The 14,501-nt window shown below is 36.9% G+C and overlaps 1 protein-coding gene across 1 annotated transcript in view; it reads right to left on the bottom strand.

Annotated features, from left to right (window-relative positions):
• Nucleotides 1-5,678: 5,678 nt before the first annotated feature.
• SEMA3E (semaphorin 3E) overlaps nt 5,679-14,501 on the bottom strand; it is a gene marked incomplete at its 5' end in the record, with an annotated part of 261,144 nt that continues 252,321 nt past the window's right edge. The window contains one exon of the mRNA XM_082662394.1: nt 5,679-6,206. Within this exon, the coding sequence (XP_082518520.1) occupies nt 5,754-6,206 (453 nt within the window). The 3' untranslated portion in view covers nt 5,679-5,753. The remainder of the gene's footprint in view (nt 6,207-14,501) is intronic.

Below are 14,501 nucleotides of genomic sequence, written 5' to 3'. Positions count from 1 at the left end.
AAAATTAAGAAACTCTTCAATCATTCCTTCAAAATAGATTAAATTTATGGAATAATCTCCAAGGGATCATCCTGCTTGTCACCAGCTCTTTTTGTTTTTCTGCTTGAATATTGAGCTTATAATTTTGTCTTTCCCTTCCCCCCAAACCTATTCTGAGCCACAAAGAGACCTCCTACAATATGGAAACTCTTTCTGAATGCCCTAACCTGATTGCTCTAAGCCGACAGTCATGGTTGAGAGGCCACTTCTCATCACTTTTTCCAGATATCGCTTTTCACTTAACTTCAGATATTTTGAAATGTCTTGGAATATTTGTTTCTAGGCTCATTTTGCATGTTTCTGTTTATTCCTTAATGTCTCTGCCTTCTCTGTGCTTTCATTGTGTATTAGTCTGCTCAGGCTGCTGTAAAAAAAACAACCATAGACTGGGTGACTTGCACATCAGACAATTAATTTTATTTCTCACAGTGCTGGTGGCTGGGTAGTCCAAGATCAGGGGACTGGCCACTTCAGTCCTGGTGAGAGCCCTCTTCCTGTCTTGCAGGTGACCACCTTCTTGCTGTGACTTGTCTCTTTCTTTTTTTTGTTAAATTATTTTTCTTTTTATGCACTATCATTGCTACCTCACTGCAGCTCCTCTGAATCAAAGCGTGGCTGTTCAATGCCATCCTGACCAGAAGTCCCAAGATTCACAATTAGAAGTACTTTTCACAACACTCAAAACACTTGAAAAAAAATTTTTAAAGCTACACTCTTGTTGAGTGTCTCAGTGCATAAGGTAAAATGAAGATTTGGAATTTTTCCAATGAAAACATCTTCTGAGAACAAATATAATTCAATTTTTATTGATCTACATAACCTAATGGCATTATTAAGCAACCATCCACTGCCTGGCTCATAGTTCTGAATAAAAAGGGGTGCAGACTTTTGTTCCCTTTGAATAATAGGTAAGCGATTTTTAATCCCCACAAATGTTTCTCTACTTTTCCTCGACTAATGACTGAGTATGGATCTAAAAAGCAGTTTCAATGGGTTCATCAAATACTACACTAAAAGTAGGCCCTGTATTATAAATAAATGCAAGTGTGAAACATGTATAAGCAGTAATGGCACTGTCATATCACAAAGCTGCCAGAAACATGTCCTAGGTTGCTGCCAACATCTTCCTTTAAAACATCGGAACTACTTACCGATACAATAAAATTGGCCTTGAAAACAAAACTCCCCAAAGAAGGAGTCATTTAACACTAAATCTCATTCAAATGACCTCCCCAAGTTCCTATAAAAAATAGCAGAGAAAACAGCAATTTAGACACCAGTCGAGGCTTGTAAAAATCGTAAACACCCTATTAGTTACCATTTTAAAGGCATTCATTTTCCGTATCTCTTACCTGGATGATGCAGCTTTGAAAGGGATTTCTGGATGCTGGTCCTAGAAACATGATGTGACATAAACAAATCCAACCGCTGCAAGGTATTGACATGAACGAGCTCTCCTTCTTAAGAAAGTTGACTTACACATTTGAAATGGAAGAGAACTGAATTCTTTTCTAACTTCTTAAAAATCAGTGCTTGTCTAACATTGTATGTTTACGTTCAGCTTGACATGTTATGAAACTGGGCTTCAACTGCCAAAAAGTGAGAAAACACTCCTCGGACAGCACTCAAGCGTTTACAAATATTTATTTCTTTATCCTCTAAGTTGAACTAAATAGAAATTATACATAATGGTACAAATTCTGCAGTGTACAGTGGCAGATTCATGCAACAGTCAAAGAGACCCATTGTCTATGGTCTTTGGAGCTCGCCACCAGATGGTAATAAGTCTCATGGCTTATCATCAGTAAGAAGAAACAATACGGCACATGCTGTGATGGACACAGGCAAGCAAATAAAAGGAAGCCATACAGACAGAAATACCCCAATACAGTCCTCTAGCTTGTAACGAAGCCAGTTAGACACAAACAGAACACACTGAGTTTATAATGAAAGCCAAAAAGATAACGCTATCTTCCCAACAAAAATAAAATAAACGTACCAGGTTACATAACATACTACAATCGAAAGTGTTTCTGGAAAATCTATTATTTATATCTGATTCAAATGCAACAGTTGTTGGCCTGAAAAATGAGCACTGCTTTTGAAGAAGTATCTCAATGTGAAACTTTGCTCTAAGAAAAATAACAGCAACTCCTTACAGGCATCATGACTGTGGCACTTTCTCCTGGGATCTCAAATACCTATACAATGCTAAGTGATATTTTTCGTAAAGATTATTTATTTATTTATTTATTTATTTTTGCGGTACGCAGGCCTCTCACTGCTGTGGCCTCTCCCGTTGCGGAGCACAGGTTCCGGACGCGCAGGCTCAGCGGCCATGGCTCACGGGCCCAGCCTCTCCGCGGCATGTGGGATCTTCCCGGACCGGGACACGAATCCGTCTCCCCTGCATCGGCAGGCGGACTCTCAACCACTGCGCCACCAGGGAAGCCCGCTAAGTGATATTTTTAATACATCAGTCAGGCTGAAGACAATTCATTTCAAGGACAACAGCTTCTGTGTTTGTTTCATGCTTACCACTAACACTCAAAACGATTTACTGTAATTTACAAATTTTACAAATGTTCATAATAACTATGAAGATTTACAAAACCCTACACCCTATAGCGAATATTACACACTTGATTAAAAACATCCTAAGTATTTAACTACCTTTAGGAAGGAAAAAACTCTAAAATATATATGGAATTGCCACTTACTAAGCAGGCAAAGACTTTCTGCTCCCTTTTTGCTAGAGCTCTTATGAGTGTTTATTACTATTTTTAAATCCTGTTTCTCCAAGTTGATAGCTTTGCACTGAAATATTCAGTAATAACCACAAAAGAAAACATTAGCAATGGAGAAGGCTAGATGTGGAAGAGACGTTACAAATCATAAAGTAAGATCCATTCAAGTTGTAATCCTTCTAGTTTACAAATCTCCACCTCTAGCTCAATGGGTGACACAAAACTGAAAACAGAGGTGCACATTGTCCTATGCCAAACTCATTCTATTCACAGGTCCTCTCCCTTCCCAGAGAATAACACAGAAGACAGCTGAAGAAGCAGGAGACTGACCCCACAGGGAGGTGTCCCTTTGAATCTAGGATGGGTAGTTATGGGTTACGATTCTTTCTCAGCTGTGTGTTCCCAGAGGGCACGGGGTCTGGCAAAAATGTGCTGGTGTCAAGGCAGGTGACTAAGTATGTGCCCTTCCTGAGTTCAAGAAAAAGGGGATAAAAAGGATCAATTCACCTGTGATTTTCCAAGCTTGGGCATGTCGCAAAGGAGATTCTAAATTTGATTTCTAATGCCAGACAGAACAAAAGATTGCAAATATGTTTTTGTGGTATGTTTCAGATTCTCAAGAAGGACAGGACAGCATAGGTTGTTGGTTTGTCTTTTGAGAGGGCAATGGAGATTCCTCTTAAAGTATGTCATGATGTGTGTGTGCGTGTGAGATTGTGTACCTGCACTCACGTATGGGGGGAGAAAAGAGGAGGGAGGAGCCGGCGGCAGAGAGACAGAGAGAGACAGAGAGAGAGACAGAAACTGAGAAAACAGAAAAATAAGTGTGTATGAAATTTAGTGCTCTCCCTAAACTGTGAACTTGTGTCCTCAAAATTTTCTTATCAGGCTTCTTTCAAGTTAGCATTTTAAAAAGCTTCTTTCTTTTTCTTGTTAAAATAGTCATCTCATTTTAGTTGAACAGCTTGTAGGACCATTTATTCTTAAGACTTACGTCACAGAAAAGTTATTTTCCTTAGTCTTCTCTCTTCAGTTACCAAATATTTTAGCTCACAATTGACGTCACTGCTATCATTATTATTAACTGCTTGTGTGTGTTATTTAAAGTGATAACTACTTATACGGCAACTGCCTTATTTTTAAAAAATTTTGAATACAGGAGAAAATCCTACTTTCCCTTCTCTTGTGTTAATGGAAGAATATTTTCAATTATGCTTTGCCTTATCTGTTCACTTTGAATATTTCAGACATAAAGTTGGCTAAGGACCCTCCCTGTGATTTGTGGTTATGGTTCTATTTCTCCACGTTGGGCAGGCTTTTATTGAAACATATACAGTTTTCGGTTAATATTGGTGGGCAGCAATGACCTCCAGTGGATTTCTAGGTAAATAACAACTGCATGTTTCAGAGAATGTTAACTTCTGATATATTTGTTTCCTTTAGGACTTTTGGAGCTTGGTAGCTTATTGAATGAACTTTCCAAACTTTCTTAAATTTGTTAATGTTTGAATGAAATTGCAAACCATCACAAGTTATCAACACTTTAACTTTCTTAAATGTATAGCCTATAAGCTAATTTTGAAAACTGAAATGAACGTTATTCAAAATGAACATTTAAATATTCATAACTGTTTTCATGTGTAATTCACTTGCTTTTAGTTTGTGGTTAAATGAAAACTCTCAGAATTTCATATTTTAGAAAGTTAATGGCTAAATAGAAGAAAAAACTTCAGGAAATAAGCATTCTCAAAAATAAAAACTTCGGATAAGATTTATAAGAAAAAAGTTAAGGTGCTCTAAACATCTCAGTAGTTAAGTGAACCTCATGAAACAATTTTCCTATTTGTTAATATAAAATTGAAAGGAAATTTTGGTATCTGAGAGCAGAATGCTTTACTTATTTTTAAATAATAAAACATGTTTCTGGAATATCTTTTAGATTTCACGGAAGACTATTTAAAAGGCATAAAATTTAAGTTTTAATAGAGCTTCAGTGCCGTAGTATCTTCATTTTGGGCTTGTGAGGTAATAATAAACATATTATCTCCACTTTAAAACATGATATAAGTATTAACACATTTTTACTCCACTTAGTTTTTTTTCTGAAAATGAGCTAGATACAGTTACTGAGAAACTGGTTTCAGATCTTTACTGCACAATCCATAGAATTAAAAAAAAAAAAAGAGAATATACCTTTTCTACCACAAGAGGGCAGCAAAAATGTTTTCAGTTAGAGTCTGTCACTCCAGCTGTTCTGACATATTTTGCTGTTTTTCTGAGTAGTTACCTTGACTTTCTTCTTTCTGCACTGGAGTGAAATTGAAAGAATGTGTTTTCATCCTGAAACAGGACTATTGTGAATGTGGTTTAATGAATGTTTTATGAAAAGCACAAGCCTCGAGGTGACCACAATTTTTCCTTCATGGTTTACGATAATTACAACACACCCGCTTCATAAAGCTCATGGCTTAGACAACACTAACACAATAATTCTTAAAGACTACAGACGGTTCACATGAGAATGTTAAAGTATCTGATATTCTATATATTTTACATCGCGGTGGAAAGGCAAAATTCAGAAGGATCAAAACGTATATTTTTGCCATGATTATGAAAATCTCTAATTTTTCAGCAATATTGCAATAATCTTAAGTCTTCCCAGGGTAAAATAATAATTGCCATGGAAAAGCAGACAAGTACTCAAAGCTACAGCTATGGTCACCTTTTGATAAATATAATGTGAAATCATCAAGCAATAACGTTTTTAAAAAATTAGGTAATTTTATGTAAGGTTCAACCAGTCAAATGAGTATATAGAATAATTTATCATAACACCTTTATAGTCCTTTCTGTATTACAGAAATCTCTTTTAAGTAATGCAAAGAAGGTGGATGGTTTCTCTTTCGCTTTTTTTTTTTTGGTTTCTAAATATAAATTCTTCAGAAGCCAGTAGCTGGTTTCGCCCCATCAGGAGTCCAGCACATGCCTAGGCAGGCGATAATGCTCTGCTTTGGGACGGAGCTTTTTTTCCTGTGGGTTGGCATACTTCCACTTGGAAGGGGACATTTTAAGCTTTTTTCTCTTTTTATCCGTGCACCATACCTTTTCACAGTATTCTTCTACTCTCTGGAAGTTGCTATAACCAATCAGCTGCAAGAATTCCTTGTACCAGGGTTTGGTCCCATGTGGGATGCTGCTCTGAACAGGACAAGGTGTCTTGTGAGGCCCGTCCTCTTCGTAGTCTTTGGTAAACATTTCCTCCACTCTCTCCTCTTCCACAACCTCCAGGGTGATTTTACGGATTGTATGGACGAAACTATGTTCTACTGTCTGGCAAAAATAGGTCCCAGCATCCACTTTGCGTACCCTCAGGAAGAGTAAACCGAGGTCCATCTTAACCATTCTGTCATCTGTCTTCACCTGCAAGAACAAGAAAATCAACGGCACTGAAGTATTACCCAGGACAAAAGAACGCCAACCTATAACCCTTTCCACTATCTAGAATTCTTTCATTTTTGTTATCGTATGATGAAATCCTAAAAATCATATATATAATTATATACCTATTATATGAGTATATTAACTATATAAATGTATATAAATGATGTATTTTATTTATAATTCATATTTTAATACATATATTTCTTTTATATTACATTTATATTGTTATACTATATATAAATATAGTATAAATATATATGAGAAAGAGGTAATTACATCAGGTATGTGTGTGTGTGTCCTGAACTTATTTATATTGAGATCACTTCATATCAATGACTTTGAGGTCAATTTACATCAGTATTGTTAAGAGCAAACTGAGAGAGCTTTCTCCCAGTTCAGCATAGCACTCAAAGTTTGAGTGAAATGAAGATTTGTCAAATTTAATTTCCTTTGTAATGCCAGAACAAATGCCATTTCTCACATTATTAGTTCAGGGGTTCTTATGTTTCCCAGATCATAATGCTCAATGTACCTACAAGGACCTGTGTTGAGAGAGCTGGGATACCTATACTCTCTCTCCTTACCGAAAAAAAACCCCCAAAAATCCATCCATTCCATTTCACTGTTTTTTGCTACGTATTTCATGACTGTTTCTTTGACCTTATCTCATGGCAGTCTCCCCCAAATCCTTCTTCTTTCTGTTCCTGCTTTCATGCCCAACTTCATTCTGTTTCAGGACCTAGAGGGACTCCCATACGGCTGGTTCCTTCTCAGCCCGAAAGGCTGAACCAAATGTCATTTCTTCAGGCCTCCTTCACACCCAATGTCAAAGTATCTCCTTCCCTTAATACCATCATTTCACCTGTTAACCTTTGTACACCCGAGCCTGCGACATTACCTGCAAATACATAACAACAGTCCTGTAATAAGTTTTCTTTTACCTGGTATCTTTCTCCTTTATGTCAACATATGGGAGCTATTTTACTCTTCAAAGTCCACTCCTTTTCTTCATGCTCCTAATTGAGAACTTATTCAGACTCTATTGCTCCTCTGAGCAGGTGAGCATTGCTCAAGGAACCAGATTCTGCCTTTCTGATTGTCTATCCCAAAGCAGCTTAATGTGGTGTTTCTCACTAGGGTTGGTGGAAGAGGAACACTTCTGGAGATGAATGAATTTTCTAGAAGGATTTCTTAATGTGTTTATTTTCATGATAATCAATATAAATTAATAAACTCTATTTGGGATCGTGTGGAAGATCAACCTCATTGTGAGTCTTTGTGTTTATTCTGAACCATTTTTAAAGCTTGAATAGTTTCCAGCTGCTGAGAACAAAGGTAAATTTAATATGTTACTGATACATTCCAGCCATATGAAAACCAAACAACAACTCTACGTACTAATGTACGTAAAAAGTTTTGAGGTCACTTGAACAACGTGTGTGGGGACTGCGTCATCATATGGCACAAGGTGCTGTGGATAGATGTTTTACACACACACGTACACACACGTATGTGGTAGTCTGTATTCCAAAATATGTTCACGGAGATACCTTATTTCAGCGAAAAAAAGTCATCACATTAAATAAACATTTAAATGATGCATATATTTATTTGTAAATTTATTTTCATTCTATATTTGAATAAAAGCTATGAGCATAAAGAATGCACTTCTGGTTTCAGTCTTGTGAATATTTAATAAACATTGTAAGTGATGATGGCAGCCCAAGAAAATGTTTTACTTTTAAGGGCAGGTGGTGGGGGGAACCTATACAATACTAGAATCAAACCTTCCTCCGCACAACTGCCACTGCTCTTGGCCCCTGAGCTCTCCCCTTACTTCGCACTTCCAGGTCTTATTCTGGTCTTAGTCTTTCTTTCCATTAGTTGAACTCCTTTCTGTTGTTGGGAACTCCACCCATCCATTACTTAAAAAAATTCCTTCTAGGCTTAAATTTCCCCTTCTTAAATGAATACTTTCTTTACAGCCCACAAAAATCTTTTGTTTCTTTCTGTAACTCAATAGCATTCACATCTGTAGTACATAAGTTGGTATTTTTATTCCTCTTCAAATTATTTTTCCATACAATTTTTATCTCTTGAACCATATACTAAGTTTCATAATGGCAAAGCCCTATCTCCTAATCACTCTGAATATTCCACAGTGAGTGCTCAGAACACACTGAAAAATGAGAACATACTAATTAGTTCATAGTGCACAAACATGCAAAACAATGGGGTATACCCGTAAAGATACATCCAAAAGTCATTCACTTTTTCTAGGTAAGTTCAATAATGACTTGGATAGAGAGGAAACAAGCATGATTTCAGGAGCAGTTACTAACTAATGAAAGAAGAGGTCTGTGCTCCACAGATACATAGAAAAAACAGTTCCAGGACACTGTCTTCCCCTGAAAAGAATCTGCATACAAACATCATCACGAATATGATCCTTTGATCTCTCCCTACTATACCTCCTGTGAGAGTGAATAATACATGAGAAAACACGAAAGTCACCTAGCCTAGTTTCTGGCATAGAGCAAGCAGTCTATGAAAGTGTTTTGAAATAAAGCAAAAATAGAAATAAATACAAACCTTTCATCACTGGATGAGAAGTAGTTTCTTGTTTTTTGTTTTCTGTTTAGAAGTCTGGTATAAAAAGCAGGTGTTTCTTTCATAATCAGAAACCCAAGTTTGAGAAACTGCACTGTGTATAGATAAAGTCCAGACTGGTTCAAAAATGTGGAAGCACGACAATTACAATGAGAATTGTCCTACATCATTTATTTGCATGTTATAGATAGTGCCTGTCTTGGAATTTTGGTCTCCCCTCCTGGTTACAGTGAGTCATAAATTTAGGAAAAGATGTTTTAACTCTTGAGTCTGGACAGCTGTACACTATGAAGGTTAAACTGCTTTGACAGTTAAATATATCTTCCATGGCCTATGATAAAAATATGCCTAAAAATAAAAAATGACTTAGAAATTTGGATTTGAATTCTTTCCACAATTTAATCTTTCCCCTTTTGTTAACATGGATATCTTCAACATCAAATCCTTTTTACAGAATTGTTTTCATCCAGCTGTTCTGTCTGCAGACCAGATTTCCCTGGTCAAGAAAATGGTACAGGGACTTCCCTGGTGACGCAGTGGTTAAGAATCCTCCTGCCAATGCAGGAGACATGGGTTCGAGCCCTGGCCAGGGAAGATCCCATATGCCGTGGAGCAACTGAGCCCGTGTGCCACAACTGCTGAGCCTGCGCTCTGGAGCCCGCGAGCCACAGCTACTGAGCCCACGTGCTGCAACTGCTGAAGCCCACGCACCTAGAGCCTGGGCTCCGCAGCAGGAGAGGCCACTGCAATGAGAGGCCCGCGCACCACAATGAAGAGTGGCCCCCACTCGCCGCAACTAGAGAAAGTCCGCGCACAGTGGCGAAGACCCAACGCAGCCAAAAAAGAAATAAATTTATATAAAAAAAAGAAGATGGTACATAATACATCACTTTATCAAATATTCTTATAGGCAATCAATAAAAACAAAATTTCTTACTGAAAATGGTATTAATATTTTTAGCTATAAAGATTGATTCAGTATGTTTCATAATGTCAAATAAAAAAAGTAATTGAACAAAGAACCCTGCACATCTGGTAGCTAGTCAGGAAGAAGCAGTGATGTCCATGTGTATCAACCATATGATACGGTTCCACACTTTTTATAGGAAATGGACAGACATAGGCCTTGAATTGGTTAGTTCAGAATATATTTAACAATGAAATCAGTTTTAGTAAAGAAATAAAGACGAACAATTTTATACATTTGTTTATCTGGCCTTCTTTCAATAAAAAAAAATGTGTTTGACTTACAGAAAATGTATCATATATTACAGTATAAAAATAAAAATTTCCTTTTATTAAAAACACTTTCCAATGTGAACTTGCTATATGACAGAGATGATTCCCCAAGAGAGACAGGATGAATTACTTAATAGCTCATTTGGGGAAACCTACCACACTATACAGAGAACAAGTAAAGCTGTATTTACTTCAGATTAAAAATCCAACTGGAGAAAACGTAAATCTAACACAAGAAGATGCTGAGAAGAAAGTTATCATAAATAAGAACTCTATACTGTGAAAAATGTATTCAAAATATCAACTATATCAAAGAAGTTTGGAGTATTTATATTCAAGAATGGATTAATATACACAGACGATGCAAAGAATTCTTGAAAGTCAACAAAGAGAAATAAAAGATGGAATGGAAAAAGCATATAAATAGGCAATTCAGAGGAGAAACCCAAATGTTTAATAAGTATGCAAAGTTAATGTTCAACCTTACTAGTAATTTTAGGAATGCAAATTTAAACGAAATACTACATTATACCCAGAAGAAAGGCAAAAAATAGAAAATACCAAATATAGGTGAGGATATAGGGAAATGGGAACCCACATGAACTGCTTTGAGAGTGCAGATGGTGCAGAAATTCTGCAAAGCAAGCTGGCAATACTTATAGAAATGAAAGATGTTGACAGATAATAATTTAGAAATTTTCACTCAGATCTATAAGGGGTTACCTGCAGAGATGATCATTAAAGATATGGTAGTGAGGGCTTCCCTGGTGGCGCAGTGGTTGGGAGTCCACCTGCCGATGCAGGGGACACGGGTTCGTGCCCCGGTCCGGGAAGATCCCACATGCCGCGGAGTGGCTAGGCCCGTGAGCCATGGCCGCTGAGCCTGCGCGTCTGGAGCCTGTGCTCCGCAACGGGAGGGACCACAACAGTGAGAGGCCCGTGTACCACAAAAAAAAAAACAAAAAACAAAAAAACAAAGATATGGTAGTGAGAATTAACAACACTCTTGGTCCACTCATAGGGGAATGGATCAATTAGGAGCAGTGAATACACGCGATGGGATGAGCAGCCTTCAGAAACAATGAAACAGAGACACACAAAGCAACGGTGATAAACCATACAAACACAGTGCTGAGTTTTAAAAAGCAGAAGCAGAATAAGGGTTATAACACAATACATTTATTTTCTCAGCTCATGTACACTAAAAATGTTACATACTTGTTCAGTATACAAATGTAGTACTGGACTTATCCCAATCATTACAGTGGATGTACATGGGGAAGCAAGGATGAAAATGGAGAAAGGTGGTATAGGAAAAATAAAGTCAAACAAGAGAGGACATTTGTGTGGACTGATCATGACAATGTGCCATAAACTAAGCAGTATAATTAAATTATGCAACTGAAGTAAAAAATAAGAACCAAAAAGCAAACCAAACAAACCAACAAAAACTCCAAATGTAGGGGTGAGATAGGGAGGGTGGGAGGGAGGGAGACGCAACAGGGAAGAGATATGAGAACATATATATATGTATAACTGATTCACTTTGTTATAAAGCAGAAACTAACACACCATTGTAAACCAATTATACTCCAATAAAGATGTAAAAATAAAAAAATAAAATAAATAAAAAATAAAATAAACCCCAAATGTTCGTAGTGATCATCCTGGTTTGGAAAACAATAAACTAAATTGTCTGTAAGATCTGTTCATCCTCTAGTATACTATAATTATATACTTTTAGAAATATTGTTTGAAAATAAGCAAACAGCAGTTTAAAAGTAATGTTTTGTTGAAAATTTCTATAGATAAGAATATCAGGGGACTTCCCCGGTGGTCCAGTGGTTAAGAATCCGCCTTCCAATGCAGGGGATGTGCGTTCTATCCCTGGTCAGGGAACTAAGATCCCACATGCTGTGGGGCAACTAAGCCCACGTGCTGCAACTACTGAGCCCGTGTGCTCTAGAGCCTGCATGCCACAATTAGAGAGCCTGCGTGCCGCAACTACTGAGCCCGCGCGCTCTGGAGCCTGCAAGCCACAACTAGAAAGAAGCCCACATGCCGCAACTAGAGAAGTCCGTGCACCGCAACAAAGAGCCCATGCGCCACAGCGAAGGATCCCACATGCCGCGACTAGGACCTGATGCAACAAAATAAATAAAATAAAAAAATAAAAAAGAATATCAGGATGATCAGGATGAAGGGAATAAGAGGACAGAGGATGAAAGTAAAGATAATGTTTGAACACAAAACTGCATACCATAAGGCACTGAACAGCTACTCTAATTGGAGTATAAATTCCAAACTAAATTTCCTAGTGACCAAAGGAAAGAGGAAAGTATGATAAATTCTGAGATCCAAGTGTCTCTAAAATATACTTTTAAAGTTACTTTCTGCATTACCATGTTACTTCGTTTAATCAGATGTCCACAGTCAGACTGGTCTCAATGGGATTAAACAGATCGTGATCTGATTCCATAGATCTAGAAAGATATATGTTTAATTTTCAAAGGTGTTCAGCATTCTCTTGGAAAATTAACAGAAGACAGTTCTACCTGAAACTCTAGATCCATTCTTATGATCACATAGCTGCTTTATATTTTCCCTTCACACAATAGAAACTGTCTTCACCATTGCAATGGAAAAAATGAAATTAATAAGCTATATTGCTAATTACTCCAGAACTAAAATACGAGGCATATGACATTATAAAAACATGCCTGTCAAGGTTCAAAAATGTAAGTTTTGAATATTTACCTGTAAATAGTTGTTAGTTTAGAAAAAATGAGAACATTTTTTAACAGACTGAAGTAGAAACATCAAAACTACTAAACAGATGTTTCAAACGAGGCAAAGAGTTCACATACTTTAATGTTATGATAACAAGAAAAACAAAGAAATAATATTCACGTGAAACAAATCTGATGCTTTCAAAACATGTAAATAAAGACAGAAATGTAAACTTAGGGCTGTCACTGATCCCTGTCATGGATTAGCTAGCACTGGTGAAGGTCAAGAAAACATGAGTCCTCTAGCCAACAAGATGGTACAATGAAGATAAAATTTTGCTTCAAAAGTTTCCGAGTTTTGACTACATAATGCAACTGCAATATTAAAAGATGTAATCTGTGTACTCCACTTTTCTTTCTTTTGTTTTTACAAGAGAAGCTGTCTCCATAATGCATTGAATCATCGATAAAATTATGCTTTCATGGAGACTGTACCAATTTAGCATAGATGCAATGAACTCTAAGTTATCTAGAAGGAACTGCTGACTGATAAGTTAACTATGCCTGTTAGATTTCTCAACAATATTTAAATAACTTTGATGAATTTATCCTACTCAGTAGGTGGTCTGAAGACGAAGTTAAGAAGTGACAAATTTTTGGTAGAGAGTTAAAAAAGAATTGAGAGAGTAAAGTCAAATTGAAGTTTTGGAGTTTTGCTGTCAACTTACATCCTCTCTTGAATTTTCTATAATAAACATGCACATCTGAGCATTACTTAAGCAGTCTATACAGTGCATAAAATTGATACTTTATTTTTAAGACCCACAAACATACAAAAATAGTTTCCCTTAAGTAGAGAATCCCCAATGGAAAGGATCAACAAAGATCAAGGGGGAAATAAATCTTCCATGCTTACCAAGGGATAAATGATGATGATGGTCTTATGGACCAGCAGCTTACTGGCTTGCCTTATACCACTTTGGCATGGGCATGAAGAATATTTTACGCATTTTGGGATTGCTCTGAAACTTCCCCACTGGGGATTTATGAACTCCTTCCTAGAACCCAACCTTGTTTACAGCATCTTTGGGATGCACATTGGTTTTGTCAGGAAAGAATCAAATCCCAAAGAGCACATTCCAAGAAAATATTCATTTTGTTTGGTTTTGCTGAAAACTCATTCCAATGAAATTATAGTGCTCAGCACAAAATGAGGGCTTGGTTTTTCATGAAAAGATATTTTGTCCAAAGTACGAGGTACTTAATAAGACTTTACTTGTATACGTTTTCATTTTGAGCTCTTTAATCAGAGGTCAATGCACTTCCTGTAAAGGGCTATAAAGATTTGGGGCTTCATATGTCCTATGGTCTCTGTTATAACTACTCAACCTTGCAGCTGTAGCATGAAAACAATCACAGACACCAGGTAAGCAAGTGAGTGTGGCAGTTTTCAAATAAAATTTTATTTATAAACGAGGCTGAGGGCCAGATTTGGCCCGCAGGTTGTACTTCACCAACATCTGTTTTAAATTATTGTCAAGGTTCCAAAGACTATTCTATGTTCAGCTTAAAACTAATATACTCCAAACTTAAAACATTCAAAATGAGGATCATATTAACGTGAGCAGTTACACTAATCTGAGTAGCTTGAAGAAACTACGGCTTTCTTTGTCATGATAAGTGAAAATTACACATA

Source organism: Grampus griseus (genome assembly GCF_964374135.1).
Source record: "Grampus griseus genome assembly, chromosome: 9".
Classification (NCBI taxonomy): domain Eukaryota; kingdom Metazoa; phylum Chordata; class Mammalia; order Artiodactyla; family Delphinidae; genus Grampus; species Grampus griseus.
The sequence above is the reverse complement of the archived record's forward strand: the minus strand, read 5'-3'. Positions and strand labels throughout refer to the sequence as shown.